Source organism: Rousettus aegyptiacus, unplaced genomic scaffold (genome assembly GCF_014176215.1).
Source record: "Rousettus aegyptiacus isolate mRouAeg1 unplaced genomic scaffold, mRouAeg1.p scaffold_m13_p_13, whole genome shotgun sequence".
Classification (NCBI taxonomy): domain Eukaryota; kingdom Metazoa; phylum Chordata; class Mammalia; order Chiroptera; family Pteropodidae; genus Rousettus; species Rousettus aegyptiacus.
Window position 1 is genome coordinate 31,682,080 of NW_023416288.1, and position 17,107 is coordinate 31,699,186.

A 17,107-nucleotide genomic window follows, 5' to 3' on the forward strand; every position below is an offset into this window, starting at 1 on the left:
TCTGGTAGGCGGCTTCTCATTGTTACTGTGGTCATCTAGCTGCAGACCCAGAAGAGACGAGCTGCACGTTTACTCTATAAAAATGTCAACTCTCTCCTTTTGGAGGAGAGCCAGTGAAAGATTAATATTCAAGGACAGAAAATAATTTACCTCCGGAGAATGTGACGGCCACCAGAGCCAGATCCTCTTCTGCATGCTGGATCTTTTCTGCCACAACTTTCAGGATCTCTTGGGCTGTACTGGAAACTTTTGCCTTCACACTGACATAGGAGTGCTCCGTTATATACACGTGGCAAAAAACTACACAAGACAGAAGAATTGTTAGTAAAGAAAGGACTGTGACCATGAGGTACAGACTTTTCCAAGTCAAGATACCTCCCTTCCTATCCTCATTAGTATAAATCATCCACTGCTAGATTTACATACTTACATATGCACGTGGGTGCCTGAGGGCATATGCGTGCACATGTGTGCTTGCACACACACGAGATGCAGACATTATAAACTGGTAAGCCAGCCTGAGCAGCACTTAGGCTGCCCATGCTGTAATGAGAGACCCATGTCACCCAGCTGTGTGCTCCCAGTGGCAACAACCTGACCGCAAAGCAGTGGAGCCTGTGAAACATGTTCTGTCCTTTTGAGTCCCTTCTCTGAGGGTTACTGAGATCTCCCAAAGCCGTATGTTAAAATGTCTAACTTATACATTTTTATTTTACACTCCATTTCTGGATAGTCACAGTGGCCAGGTCAAGAACACCATATTTCATTATTAAAATTTCCCTCATTTTATCTCAAAATCTGTCATTTGCCATAGTTTTTCATGTTTAGCCTTTCTGTTCATTTAAGAACAACCCCTTCCTCCAACCCGCTCCCCTGGGATCAAGGTGATAGTGAGTTTAGTTTCCAAGTAGAGGTCACATTTCTAGCCATTTTAATTTCCTTCTCATTGTCTGCGGTGCTAATAATTATTACTAGGACATTATCACTGGCAGCGTGAATGAGTCCTGGAAAATTTTTTATTTATGATTTGATAGCAGGAACTGTTTTAATAGCTTTGCAGATAACTGACACATTTGCTGCTTATATCAGCTATTCTGAACAATAAAACAAAGGACAAAAACATACTTATTCTTCTCTTTATTACAAGATGTAAAAAAAAAAAAAAAATGGAGTGCAGCTGTGAGAAAAATTTCATAGGCAATTTAAATAGCACCACAAAATTAAATCCAGGAACGTTTTCATGGATACGAATAGAGCAAAAGACAAACTGCGAGTTTGCATGCACAAACCTCAAAGTCAACATGCCACCAGGAGGCACTGACTGTGTTCTGTTCCTTGGTTTGGTTGGGTGTGTCACTCAATCGATGGCATCTAACAAATAGTTGTTTTATATGTTGTCAACAGACTTGTGAAAGACAAAAGGGCTTGTATCCTTCCATGGAAAAATGGAATTTTTGAGCAAGGCAAAGGTCTGATCTACAAACCACTGAATGTGATGTAAGTTTATAGCTTGCTTAATGAAGTGATGAACAAAAAGAGGCCAGGGGCCTTGAAATACAGAGACTCCTTGAAACTCAGCTTGGGAAATTGTACGATTAAACTGTGAGACAAATGGGCAAGGAAGGTCAGCAAGTAAGGAATTAGACGGTAAGATCGCCTTGTTTGCGCTTCCACGTAGTATATATGATACTCAAGGCACAACGGGAACAGCGTTATATACAAACGACGTATCCTGGTGACACTTTGTTGTTTAATTGTTCAAGAAGTTTAGCAAATACTAAATGCTCACACTTAGAATTTCAGCACTTGTTGAAAGGTGAATGAAAAGAAGAAAGTCTCTATGTCACAATAGTGTGAACGTTTTGATTGCTGTAAGTGTTCCCTGGCTCTGCACTTGACTCGACGTTTATCTAAACAGGAAGAAACCATTTTCTGTTCTGTTACAAAATATTCCCATAGAAAAGTACGTCAGCATCTTCGAGATGCTAAAAAAAAAAAAAAAAGTGTTTCCCTTGCGTTGACCAAGCAGCCTTCTCCCCTTGGGTCACTGACGGGCACAGGCTGAGGACATACTGGATGTGCGGCACTGCCCGGCAGAGCCTTGCCTTGAAGGAATTTCGATTGTACATCCTTCCTGTCATCATCCTCCCCAAAATTTCTCCCTCCAAATGTGCCCTGCACATTGGTTTTAGCGGACTTTCCAGTTAGTCATAAGTAATGGGGAGAAGAAGAACCAGAGGGAAAAACTGCATTTCCAGGCAATTCCGTATCTCTCCCAAGAATGCAGGAGGCTCTTTGCAATCTCTTTCCTTATTTCCCAAATTAATCGTGTCCTTGGTCCCTGGGACACTATTATATGATCAAGAAAACAGTAACGCCCAAAGCAAAGCAAAGCAAACCATCATTTTTGACGCTAACATGCTCGTTAAAGGGGTGTGACAGCTGGAAATGGTTAAAAGCAAACTGATGTGTTAATGTTGCAGAAGGATGGTGATTAACTGCTGCTCCACCCACCCCAAATGCTCGTTAAAATCATACTCACTTTCCTCTGTTTCCGTCACAGTTCCTCTATGCTGGAGCCAGTTCTCCTTAAGACTGAATTGGTGGAAAAGGGCTTTATTCTGTGAGAAGGGAGAAAGAGAACAATGAATGAATGTATTCCTGCCCTTTGGAAAAACCACTGCTGTTTCTAACATGTTCCAAAACAGCTAGCCAATTTCTTTCTTTATTCTTCTTCTTCTTTTTTTTCCCCTTCATATTAAATCCATTCATCCAATCTTAGAGGAATAAACTGGGAGTTGCCTCAGTTAATGCATGTAGAGGTGGAGATTCTGAGCAACATGGCAGACCTTGGCCAAGGTCAGTCAGCATTAGGCAAAAAGCCCCTATAATTATTCCTTGCAGTGTGCTGGAGAATATCTGGTTACTACAAACATCTATAGAGTCTTCTCCTGAGTAATGACACTGTTTCCCCCTATCCCAACATCAATCTTGCTTTTGGATAAAGCAACTCTGAGATGCTTTCAGACTGTGCTGTAGTACAATGACTTTCTCAAGGGAAATAGGTACGTTATTCATTATAATTATCCACCTGATATACTAGCTTCTATAAAACCTGTGCCTGACATCTCATTCTTCATTTCCCTACTCAAGTTGAATAGGGAACACTCTCATTCTTGCTACCATCTCTCTTTCTGTTGAGTTGAAAAGTGCAAATCTTTTTCTTATAAGACTTTCCTACTCTTGCAGTCAAGTTTCTTGCCTGTATTTTTTTTTCTTGTATCGATGTTTTAAAATTCAAATTTTTATCACTCTGGGGGACACTGGGTAAACTCTGAGACTCCAAAATGCACCACAAAACTATGCAGAATGTGAGAAAGTCAAGAGCACAGGGCTGAAATCGAGTCTGCACCTGCAAAGGGAAACTGAAGTGAACAAGGAAAGTGCCTGCGAGCTGCAGCCCCAGACTTCCTGTTGTGCCCTGTCCTGCTTGAGGCAGTATTCATTTTAACTATGAAGAAATGCTAAGTGAGGCAAGGCAAGATCTCCGAAGGGGATCACCCTATTTCAGATAGAGAAGGGTTTGCCTTACCTTCTTTTGAGGTGAATATTCATCTACAGTGCTAAAAGAAAAGAACAAGAAGTCAGTCTTTGTCCCAATCCCAGAATAATGCATATATTGTCACAGAAGATTAATTTTGGGGCACTGGGCAGAGACATTTGCTTTTCCAAAAGATAAAACACAGTATTCATTCATTTACCACATATATTGCACTTGACTTTTGGATCTGGATTTCAAGTGAACCAGAGAGGAAAGAAGCAATCTATTCAACAGGTATATTTTGCTTTCTACCCATGGAAAACGACATTTGAGAGAAGAATGGATTGAAAACACAGAGATTCTAAGTTTTCTCAAATATTGGTAGATTTTAGGTGAAATTATTGTTATTCAAATAGCTAAATAAGTGAGCTAAGGTGCATCTTTTCCAGGATGTTTGTATCTATGGTGGAACTGGGAGACATTCTACAGGTCCCCAGCTCTAATCTTATTCCAGAATCTAAAGATATTTCATAATTTTGTACTCAAGAGGCAAGAATCATGTCTTATTTCATTTTCTTAATCTATTATCTCCCATTTTTATGTAAGCTTTTTTAATGGAATGTATTAATTTCTGTTAATGTCTTTAATGTACTTAAGTGTATTAAACCATAAATTAAAGGTTTCCAACAGTAATGAGGCTTGCCTTACAGCAGAGACCAACTTCCATGTGGGGGATTCTTCTGATGTAAAGGTTGTCTTTCTTTTCTGTTTCGCTTATTTGTTCATATTTTCATACTAGTCTTAGGCTATGGAAACTTATTATAGTGTAGACTGTGATAAAAGGAGGCCACCAAAATTCACAACATTCATTTTACACACTGTCCTAACTTGTGCCTCATTTCTGAATTTCTAAATGCGTGATTTTCATGATTGAGGATTAAGGCTTACGCATGATTTATTTGCTCCTTAAAATCACATAGACATTTAATTTGCAATAGGATCTCTCTTCACTAAAATTAAGTCAGGATTTAAATCTCAAATCAATAATCTGGAAGGCCTGGATTAACATTTCCTGAGACATGCATTTGTGATTGATGAAATCTTAATAGAAGTTTTTCACAACTTGACAACAGATGTGTTTCATGTTTGTTAAACAGAAACTACATTGTAAATCAGAGAACAATTTTTCCCCTCAGATTAACTCTGCAGCTATATTTGAAAACTGAATAATGACTTGATGTTTTCATTTACCAAAATTAATAAGGAGAGTTAGTATAAGCAGAGCAAAGTCAGGTATTAGCAATTTAAAAGACTAATGATAGATATCTAGGGGATACCTGGACGTGTCAAAAGTCATCGAGTAAATGGTTTTCTTTAATCTTTCTAAATTGATATGGAAGCCTCAGGGAATACATAAAACTGAGCTTTTAAAATGCTCCATGACTTCCTAGGACATATTTATAAAATATTTTTTCCTATTCCATTAGAAACAGCTGTGAGCCCCCCCCCAAAAACGACATTTTAAATATTTACACTTTTAAAATTAAATTATAATGTATTACATGATTGTTTTTGGTATCCAATTGTCATGGCTCAGTTTGCTTCTCCTATATCAAATAAGGTTTAAAAAACCAGTGAATAAGCTTGATTTAGTGTTCTCTCATTTTGACATATAAAGACAGAATACATAATTTACTACCAGAAAAGCTAAGAAATCAAGATGAATCTCAGATTTAAAATGTTCAAAATGATATCTATAGCCATGCCACCCTGAACAAGACTGATCCTGTCTGATCCTGGAAGCTAAGCAGGGTCAGGCCTGGTTACTACTTGGATGGGAGACCACCTAGAAAAAGCATGTGCTGTAGGCATAAAAAAAAAAAAAATAAGGGATTGTAAGCTGACAAGGTCCTTGCAATCTGTGAGGTCAACCAAAGGTTACCTTGCCTAAAAAAAAGTTCAAATGAACTTTATAAGACATCCCAAATTCTATCACATTTGCTTCTTTCTTTCATTAACTATAACATGGAAAATTAAATACTTACTGACGACGGTGCATCCCGAGTATCTTTTGAAATTCTTTCAATTCTTTTTCAAGTATTGGATATTCATATACATCATCCAGTACATTCCTGTATATGGTCTTGGGGAAAAAGAAAAATGGCAGTTGAATAGATTTAATGCCCATTTAGTAAGGTTTAAGACTCATACAATGGTTAACCTGCCCAGGGAAACAGGTGAAAGCCAGGACAATGCAGGAGGTTAACTCAGGTACCAGTGAGATCTTGAGTGGGCCTACACCTCCTGGCCCTTCTCTCAACTGACATGGCTCCCTCACAGCTTTTAGGGGCTAGAGGTAGAGAACGCTGGAAACTTAGAGATCCCTGACTGGCTTTGCCTTTTCTGTATTTTTAAAAATAATATCCATACAATCATTTGGGAGGGGAAACAATCGATTGAATTAAAGTACCCAATTGTTTTGAAATAATATTAGTTTAAAGAGTTGGTTAAACAGGTTTTAACTGAATGTCTAAACAATATCTGAAGTTTGAATTCAAAGTGACTTTCTTCATGAAAGGCACGATCGTTTTAGACACCTGTTTATTCTGAAACAGAACTCTTCCTTGCTCAGATTCCATTTTGTGTTAACTTGCACAGCTCATACGGTTTTGATAGCCAAAGGAATCCAACTGTCTCCAAACCAACTCCAGAGAATCATTAGGTTAACAGTGTTGAAAAGATACTAAAGGCTATTATTGATTAGAAAAATATATCAGTTTATCTAATTCCAAATGTAAAGCTAGGTTAGTATTATAAGTTATTATTGCTTAAAATTCTAGAGATATACCATGTCCTCAAAAGTTTCATAATGTATATATTGTCAATATAGGTTTTAAATGATAAATGTTTTATCCAAATATTATACACGAGATTGGTCTAGTTCAAATTTACAATAAATCTCAATGTATTAAATAATATCAAGTTTCAAAATGCTTTATTTTACCTCCCTTAATTATTTCATTTGCAAACTTCCCAATACTTGTTTAAAATAGCCTTAAATTAGTGAATTTAAAATTTGTCCTCTACAGTTTTTCATAATCAATTATTTAAAATTAAAAAAAAAAAAAAAAAACCTTTCTAGGTAAAGACTATCAGGTCTTTGAGGCCAAAACAAATTAATACTTTGTTCAAATCACAACTTGAATATGAAAAAAAGTGAACGACTAAAACCTACAAATGAGATTTTTTAAATGCATAACTGAGAATAAAAGCAGCCCTTTGGCATCAGAGACTATTTGGAATTTTACATTACCTTTAAAAACATTTTTGAATGTTCATCTTCATGTAACCAGTCTTTGTACAGAGAGATCCACTGAGAAACAAGATGCAAGACCTTACGTTTTCGACAAGAAACATCCGAGTTTTCGTCTTTGCCTTGATACTTCTTAGCAGAATAGGTGCAAATGGTTAAGAAAGAGTATTACATTGTTGGAAATAAGAATGCAAAAAGATCCATTTATTCTTGCCAAAGCATATTTCCACAGAATCCACAAGTCTCAAAGCATGCGGGAAGAAAAGAAAATGTGTAGGGAGAGCAAAAGGTACGCATCGAAATGAGCAAAAGTAAGCCCAGGGAAATGGTTTATGCGTCCTCGGCCATGAAGGTAAGGGTTAGCTGATTGCACGCACAGTTGCTGACATAGTTCCAAAGGTAGAACGGGTTATTGATGCTGCCTCAAAGAGATAGTAGGTGGTCCATTAATTTCAGAGGAGGGTCCAAGAGATCTGGCCACACTATATACGCAGACACTGTTTCCATAAAAGTTAGGAAGGAACTAGTCCAGATATCCTTTGAGCCTCAGAAATTCACATTCTGTAAAAACAGTTACTTCTAAAGTGGCCCCAAGTGAGTGCAGATTTCTGCAACATAGTTCGTGATAATTTTCAAATGTCTACCCCTAGGAATTTACTTGAAAAAAGGACTAGATAAATGTGCAAACATAAATAAAAAAAGACTGCTAATTCACTTCCACTAGAATGAAAAAATAAAATATGAATAACCTAAATGTTTCAACTGTTGGGGATAGTTAAAACTAAATTATTCCATATCCATCTAATAGGCTGTTCTGCAGCCATAAAACTGGTCGTACATATACTGACAGAGAACATTCACAATGTTCTCTGAATAGGAAAATAAAAAAGAATATGTTAGGATGATCCATTTCTCCTGACTATGCTTGTTTATATAAGTAATTCCATTACCTGGAAAGATATACTGAAAGTTAACAGTGGCTTCTCGAGGTAATGAGATTTCAGAGTACATAGATTATTTTTATTATACTTACAAGCATTTTCTAATTTGTATGCAATGACCATGTGTTAACTAAGCTGTTAAAATTATACATAAATAACAGATTCAAAGAAAATGGGATAAAAGTCTGATAAATGAGATAGAAGCTTGGTGTTTTCCAAAGCAACCTAATGTTTTTGTCCCCCAAATGATCATTTCTGAGTATCTTGGACACATCGAAAAGTTAACTAGGAATAGGAAATGCTATGATACCAAACACAGATAGGCTTTGGGGTTGAGGGACAGGATTCTATAGTCTTTAATGCTAGATTATAATTGCAAAATAAGAATAAATCTACATCAGGCTTTGTAAATATTTTAAAACATAATTCAGTCACTGTCTCCCCCAAACTGAAAAAAATACATTAATGCCATCTGACTTCTTTGATTTCTACCTGAGAAATAAACTCAGGCAGAGACACAAAGACTCTGTTAAGCATCTACTTCTTCTAGTTTTTCTCTTGAAAGGCAAAATGTAAAGATTTATCCTACGTTATTTCCATTTACAATGATGTCCTTTTTGTCTCTTCATGTAACTATCACGGCTTGACTAATATAAAGAAAAAAATCTGGAAAATTATCAAATACTAACAACTTCTTTCTTTTAGGTCAGCATATGTAAAGGAAGAGATGAGCTTTTTATTACAGCTGCATATACATTCTATAATTATGGAGCTGAAGGATAAAGCAATTTTGGGAACTGAAACTTCAACTACTATTTCATTCATAGTCACTATTATTTATTTGCTTAATCTTGTTTTCCTCTCTATAAAATGTATTTTTAAAAAAATATTTGCTAATTAAATTTACACTTGCATTATTCTAGTTTTCTATAACAGGGTATATTTGTTTTTATATATTTTGCTCATGCTAGATGATATTGATTTACAAATTTAGCTGGACATCTGGGTATCTGGGGAGAGAAATGTGGGAAGGTATTGGTGAGGATTATACCTTCAATGCAATGCGGTGAACATTAGCCCACCGAGGGTTATCAGCTTAAATAATGTCCTTTATGATGATAAAAGCTGAAAGGTATTAAATTCTATCGCAATAAAAATATTCATCTAAGATATCCAAACGTAGCACAAATCGCTAATCTATAAATAATGTTATTTAAAAAAGGGGGAAAAACAACAAAAAACAATTGGGCCATTTCTTAGAAGGTAACAGTAGTAGGATATAGCTTCCCTAAGATGTACATCAAAATATCTCAGATTAAACATGAATGCCATGTATTTGTTTGTGGTTTGTATTATTTCATGAAAGGCAGAGTCTGGAAATATATCAAAGTAGTCATGTAGAAAGACTCCTGGCATAACATGTTCTGATTTCATGGGTTTTGATAATTAGTAAAGAGGCCGCTAAAAATTTGAGCTACATTTTCATATTAAATGTCTTGGGTAAAGGCTCAAAACATTATAGCCAAGTAAAATTTTAGAGATTCTTCAGAGAAGTTCTTTGAGGCATTAAATTACTCAATGGTAATCACAAGTAACATTAGGATCATACTAATAAGCAATAGCTCGGAGGAACATAATATGCTATAAAACAAACTATTATTTAATAAATGGTAATTCTTTTGAAAATACATTAGCGTTAAAATATAGAAATTAGCTCATAGATATTTTTCCAAAACACTTTCAAAGAAGAAATTGAAAACCTTGTAATTATGACTAAATTTTCAGTAACACGCCACTTGGAAGCTTCGTGGAAGAAATCTGTTTTTGAAATTTTCCAAATTCAAAACTAATGTTTCAAGATCAGTTTTGTGAACTGGTTCCAAAAGGCTTCAAGATATCTGTAGCTTTGTGTGGCCATACAATATAACAAAGCACTAAAAAGTGATCACCACTTTCTAACTTATCAAGAGAGATTATGCACTTCATGGAGTTTTAAAGCATGATTTTAAGCAAAAAATGCTGTAAAATGAGGTAGAAATGTAACAATAATTTAACAGGAAAGGAATATTATCAAAACCATTTTTAAGGCTCAATAAAACTCAGGTAAAATGCAAAAGAAAATCCATTTTCCTAAAAATGTTCAGGTGGGCTGGAATAGAATCTTCAGTTTGGTTTATTAAAAACCTGACAGTTAACAGGCTACTTAAATGCTTCCAAAGCATCTTCCTTAAACACTGAGAGGCAAGAAGCCTATTTGGAGACTAAGTTTACCTGGCTTGGCTTTTTGGCCTTTCACCTCTTGCATCTCTTCTACTTAGTGAATAAATCATAAAGCCTCCTTATCTGGTCATTAACCTTCCAATCACATTCTAAGACAGCATGCCTCGACAAGCTCTGAAAAAAAGACAGTTGATTCCAGGGGGTAGTCTAGACGTCCCATGTAGGGGAATGGCTCGTCTCCTCTGGGACACTTGCCCAGAAACATGATATCACATATGCACACTTTCCCACCCAAGTGGTCTGGCACTAACTGATTGATTGTCTTATAAGTTCACTTATTGCTAATCCGCTCAACCTCTTGACTCTGGGGTTTACCCAGCAGGCCAAATGTGCCTCTGGAGTTCTAGTCTTGAGACATAGGTATGAAGAAAACGTAAACAGTACAATTTAGAATGTGAAAACAGCAGCTCTGCATTTCCAGGTCGCCCTGTCTATTCCGTCTCATTTCATCTTTTACCTTGGAGATCATTACATTAATATTAAACATATGCACACTCTACCAGGGGGTCGAGTAAATTAAGAAAGGCAGTTAATTCCTAATGTGAGACATCTGCCTTCGAGGAAGGCGACACGGCTTCCTGAAGCTGGTGAAGGATATTGCCTCAGCAGCGCCTGGCACAAGTCGTCAGTTGTCATGAAGACAGTGTACGTGAGAAGGAAGTCATCAAGGAGGGTCTCTGCAAAGAAAGGAAAACAAAACTAGGTAAGCAAAGGCATGGTAAGAAGGGCAACTTCGGAATAGTGTGTATGGCAGAGAGAGGATAAACGGGAGTGGGAGGGGCCAGGTAAGAGAACTTTAGCCACAAAATACATTATTTATTACAATTAAAAGATTTAAAACTCCTCAAGCAAAGAGATATTTATTTTTATTTTATTTTATTTTATTTTTTATTGCAAGACTCTTAACATACAACTTTTGTCATCCTTTCCTCTCCTATATTTGTTGGTCAAGATGTTTTGGAAAAGCAACGCATAAGCCACGTGCTTTTAGACATAAATTTTATAAGATTACTGAGATACACATGCCAGTCCTACAGGGAACAAGCCTGCCTGTTCTAATAAATTAAGGCTTTCTAAAGCCATGTACCTAAGTCTAAGACAAGAACAATGGATAATGAAACTCAGAGGACACATATCAGGTTCCAAGGCCATTCACCTTTATCTCTCAAATGTATCTGCAAGAAGTTGGGAGAGTGGTGAGTGATTTTCTTATTGCTGTGAAGAGAGACAAAGTCCAGTCAAAACCAGAGAGCAGGCATAACGCATCGCACCATGCTCCTTCCATAATTTCTCTTCTGCCTCTTGAACCAACAAGAACAGGTTCCATTTTCATTGCCTCTTTGCCTTGAGTGTTCTTGGAAAAGTCAAGGTTACACATAATATGAATTGCTAAACTGGCAAACGCTGACCTCCGATGTAATCTCCAAATTCAAAATAAAGATTATATGCCAAATACAAATTAGGAGTTTTTGCCATTAATAGTGCTTATCTAATCTCATTCACTTGAAATTCATTTTGCTATATAATTTAATTTTCATATCTGTTACATTCTGTACATTAAATTTTTAGTCACTTGAAATAGTAATAAACTATAAGATAGTGAGATTGTAAACTCAGTAGCATTTATGCTCTCCAAAACCTACACACTATAAATGTCTAAGTAGAAAGAACTGCCCAGTATGGAACTCTGCAGCTACATGTTAAGATGAGGAAAATTCCAGAATTTTTAGAAATAACAAGTAACATTTACTTTAAAAGTTGACCAATGAGAAACAACAAGGCTGTGGTTACGAACACAAATCTCTGATAAAGGAGGTTGTGGATGACAGCTACAGTCCTATGTCAGCTGCAGCAGTTAATTTTCTTCTATCATTTGTTTATGTTGAAGAATGTCAAGATAATCCTGATCATGTCAAGGTAAGTGGCTACAAATGGTCATGTTTAACAGCAACAAAAAGAAGGGTAGTAAAGGACTTTCCCCCCAAAGATATTTATTTAAGTAACAATATTCCTTCTTAAAAAATAAATTTGACCAATGGCACTTAAAATGTACCATAAGCCTAAACTTAAAATGTCGTATCACATGGCAATATGTGAACAGTCACTGGTCTAACTCACTATCCTCTACGGCAAAAGCAAGTTCTCAGATGAGTGTGGGCCTTGCTGGGCATAACTTGAGTCCAGTATAAGAGACCTGTAGGAATGATGTGGCTGGTTGGACAGTTTAATGCGAGTGGACATGCACAGCCTGCATTCATAGAAGAGCTAGAGAGCTCTCTACAAGACTGTTTATATAAAGGTTTTAAATCTATACATGAAAAGGCAGGAGAAGCTTTATTCTAAGATCTGTCCCCAAACTAAGTTAATCTAGAAGCACAAATTTATCACTGGTCATCCTGTTGAAAATTTTGGAATATACATTGGAAACTTTGTGTGTCTTTCGTTACAGGTTTTTATATTGTGAAACTGAAGTCAAACTAAGGTATAACGTCCAAATTTCTAGGATATTCTGGAATATAATTTGAAACTGTCATTCTGAAATGCTACTGAGTGGTAATGTTTACAAACTAACATTTTTCTGTACTAAACTGATAAAAATCTTCAACTTCTCTGGTCTAAGTAGAAATTGAGTCTTTTTTTATTTTTATTTTTTTGTACTCAATGTTAGATACAGGCAGCAAGGACCATAGAGTAACTTGGAATCCATTTTAGGGTTTTCAATGGGCCCTTATAGATTGGAGCCAAAAATAAACAGAAACCATTGGGTGACAATGCTGAGAATCTTACACATTCAGCCTTTAAAATGCTTGACGTGACATTCAGGTTCATACTCTTTGAGATGTTCTTACACTCAGCTAATTTAATGAGGTTGGAACGATTCTCTAATCAAGATTTACTCCATTAGTAGCTGAGATTAAAAAGAACACCATTAACTTTGACATAACCAGTCATTCCGTCCTGGAACAGCCTTAGATAATGAACTGAGTGACGATGAGAGTCTGGTTGGTTGGTGGCAAAACAATTTGGCATTCAATTCAATTAATCAGCTCACACACAACAATATTTTATAAAGGGCTTTGACCCACAAATGCTTATTTCCCCCAAAGCTATTACCATATTTAATATTCAACACATTTACCTAATTATCTCTCTGCCATAGAAGTATTAATTAAATAAGAACAATAAGGCTACACAAAAACATCTCCAGCTAAAATCATAATGAACGGAATTGCTGAAAATCATAATGAACAGAATGGATTCCCAATACTCCTAACTCAAATCTTTCTCTATTTAACTACCACATTGTTCTGAAATTTTTCTACATATAAAGAACTTTCCTTTGTTCTTTTTCAATACTAGTAATTTTTTTTTTGCTGCACATGAAAGTAATTGAGTGATATAATCAAAATGACACACTTCAAATAAAAGTGCATTTTATAATAGCTATGCTTCAGAAAAGTCTGTCCCATTGGTATTTAAAGATATTTTTAGAACCACAATGGCTATATAAATGATCCCCTGAAGACTATTAGCCAACAATAGCCATTTAGAAAGACTAGCAAATCCACTGGCATCCACATTTAAACACTATAATTATCTATTATATTATATGGTGCTTAATTAATAGTAAATTAAGGCTAGACAAAAAAGCACTTTTGTATATCAAAGCATCTTTCATTCAAACAAATTCGTATTTGCTATATACACTAACATTCTGAATAAAAAGATGTATTCATTTTGATTTCAAACTCTGTGAATACCTAAGTATTAATATACAAAAAAGTTTTCTTTGAAATTCTATTCTGTAAATCAATTACTAAATCTAATCCAGAGTTCTTGGTTCATAGCTGACAAAACTATTCAGCTATCCTTTGGGACTATCCCCGTCCCAAAAGATAAAATAGTATTTTTTTGTAGTGGCTGTTTAGAATACAGGAAGTAACTCTTGCAGTACAGAAGTTAACATGCTGATGACAGTCAAAACTGGAAGGTAAATACTCTTACGGTTTTAAGTACCGTATAACTTGAAATAAAGTATATCAATGTGCAGTCACAACCTAGAGCTTTGATAGAAATGGCTTTAAAATTTATGTCTATAACTAGCCATGATGATGTTAATACAGGACTTTTCTCTGTTACTGTTTTAATTTTAAGGCATAAGAACAGAATTGCCTATTTTTATTTGATTGTATTCGAACGTATTTTTCTTTTACATATAAATTATTTTCTCAGTCTCCTTTTAAGTGTATGAAGCACTAAAAATTTCCATGGTATTTCTGCAAACCACAAGTGTTTCTAGAGCAACCTAGAGTTGTGTCAAGGTGGAATAGCACTGATCCTTTTTATAGGGTTCTGTTATGGAAATGTAATCAAATTAGAGGAACTGATCTAAATGTTTCCAAAAGGTCTAAGCTTAATGCTTACTATGTTTTTTTTTTTTTTTGTAAAAAAGAAAAAAAACAAAAACATAAAAAAAACCCCTGAAGTCTAGAAATCATTAGAAGTATAGGGTTACTCAGAAACAACTAGAATAATCTACTTCGGTTATTTTTCAACGAAGACATAAGCAAAATGCATTGCAATAATGAAACCACTCATCTGTTACAGTGAATTACCAAGAAAGCAAATGCAAAGAATTCTGACAGACAACTGCCTACAGCAGCCATTTAATCTAAGTATGGTAATGTGACCATTCAACATTTCTGTACTAATTCATATTCCCTAAAGTACTGTTAGCAGTTTTGTTTCACCTGTATTTCTACCTCAGAGGCAATGGAATTTAAGGCGGTCTGAAATATGTTCTACTTAACCTTTATTTCGAGGAGCCAAGAAAAGCTTTGCACTTGAAAAGGCTACTTCTGGCCCTGGAAGGTTGCAACTCGCCATATTTTTTGAGAAGCAGTGCCAAAGTGTACCATGTAATTTGATTTAGCACACGGACAAAAAAAAATTTTAATGTTCATGCTTGTAAACGGGTTAAAGTGATATGCTGTTAATGCTATGCTTCTTGCTCAGTGTGCTTTACATTTCTGAAAGCAATATTGACCTTAAATGTAGCTGTTTGCCACAGCTTTTACGTTCACTCGATTTCTGCCTATTTTTTTACCATTTTACCAGAGTATCACTTAACCTTTCTAAAACTACCAAACCTTGAAATCTAATTTTCTTTTTTGATATTTGGTTTTCACAAGAAATGCTTATTCATTTAATGCTGTTTCCATACTAAACCTTAAAAGTCGCCTCTTTAATGACAGGGACTTAACTATAGATAAGGCTTGAGTGGCACTAAATAATGAAATTCATTCTCACTTTAACTTGTAAAACCTGATTTTGGAATCCCATCAGTCTTTCCTTAGGAAAGGATGATCTGAATACAACAGGTTATGTTCTCAGCTACGTTACATTCCGCAGGCTTCCTTTTCAAAATGTCACTAGCAGGAACACGGAATGATAAACACAGTGCTTGGCCACCTTCTCCACACAAAGGGTCAGGTTTGCACGTCACCCTCAGACTGAGAGAGGTGACAGGCCCCATGAGCTTCTGTTGTCCCACCCCCAATCAACTGCTCTGAATCTCAGGACAATTATAATCACAACCCATTTGTGACTTGTTCATGAGTCAGTCAAGACTGCAGGAAGCTCAAAAAACTGTGAAAAATGCAATGGAAATCAGAGAGCTGGAGTTCTACCTGGATAGCCTCAGATATTGTACTTAACCTCTCTGGGCCTTTGTTAAATCACCTGTAAAATGGATATGTCTACACGGAAGAGAATTGTAGTCAGGATTAAACAGTATATCTAAAGCATCTGGCAGAGAACCTGGCATATGTCAGGCCCTCATTAATACTACCTGTTCTTCATTCTCATGAAATTACGTTTAGATCCTGTTCCAATTTTTCAAGTGCCACCAATCAACCAACCAAAACTGAGTATTGAGAATTGGTTAATATAAAGCGTTTGTGAAGAGATTGGGGCTCAAGGACAGGAAAGCACGAGAGTGATCCATGGCTTCCAGCTCGTAATTAGTGAGAGAGCTAAGACATGTATCCTCATGCAATGCACTAAGTAAGGCAGCATTTCGACTGAGCAGCACCAACCGTACATGTCACAGCTGATGAAGGAGAGACTCTAATATGCCAGGGAAAGTTTACCAAATAGGTGGCATGTGAAGATGAACCTAAACTTGTAAGAACTGGTGGAGAAAGAGATGAAGTAGATGTGAGCAAAGGAGTGCACATAGGTGTGTTTGTGGCTGAGTCACAAACATGTGGCCTTCGGGTCGATTTGATTCTTAAAGATATTTTTTGTTAGATGATAATGTCTAAAAATCAGAAGATCTGGCCACACCAGGCCCACGACTCATAGGTTAACCATAGTTTAGAGTTGAGGTAATCTTTTTATGCAAGGGCACTCTCCGGTTTATCACGGGGTCTGCCCTGGCTGGCTTCACGTGTTCATGCTCACTGTCTGTGGACATGCGAGCTTGTAAATCTGGATCTGTGGTACAGTGGTGAAGCAGTAACAGAAGAGATCACATGGTATAACTGAAAAGTAAAGCTAGAAAAGTAGGTTGGATCCAATTCCTAGAGGGACTTCGAGTACTACGCTAAGGAGCCCCAAGGAAAGAAAATGGAGATTTTCAAGGTGAGAAGTGACAAGAGATACAGATTATGCTTGCTGCATCAGGGAAGCCAGACAGGATAAAGGCAGAATAAGAGGAGGGAGGGTGTATTTACTTTTAAATGCCTTGACCTTGAGTTCCCCAGGTTTAAGTGATGCTATTGGACAAAAATATCAAAGACCAGAGCTTGCTAAAGAGGGCTGGATTATGGGAACTACTGTATAAAGTGGATAGCTGGGAACGAGGTGAATTCTTAGACACAATCCTGAAAAGATTAAGCAGTGGTCTGGCGGTTGATCAGGGGTGGGTGTTCACCTTTGGGCAATGGTAAGAGAAAGATGAGTTAAGGAAGAGGAAAGAGAAGAAAGAGAGACATAGGAGAATTGGGAGACATGAATATAATAGAAACC

General features: G+C 36.4%; 1 protein-coding gene across 1 annotated transcript in view; it reads right to left on the reverse strand.

Moving 5' to 3' along the window:
* Positions 1 to 17,107, reverse strand: part of RAPGEF5 (Rap guanine nucleotide exchange factor 5) — a 201,137-nt gene that overhangs the window by 33,892 nt on the left and 150,138 nt on the right. Inside the window, exons 12-17 of the mRNA XM_016159524.2 lie at positions 10,674 to 10,752; positions 6,855 to 6,999; positions 5,587 to 5,684; positions 3,593 to 3,623; positions 2,543 to 2,621; positions 151 to 300 (exon numbers count right to left, since the gene is read on the reverse strand). Coding sequence (XP_016015010.2) covers positions 151 to 300; positions 2,543 to 2,621; positions 3,593 to 3,623; positions 5,587 to 5,684; positions 6,855 to 6,999; positions 10,674 to 10,752 — 582 coding nt within the window. The remainder of the gene's footprint in view (positions 1 to 150; positions 301 to 2,542; positions 2,622 to 3,592; positions 3,624 to 5,586; positions 5,685 to 6,854; positions 7,000 to 10,673; positions 10,753 to 17,107) is intronic.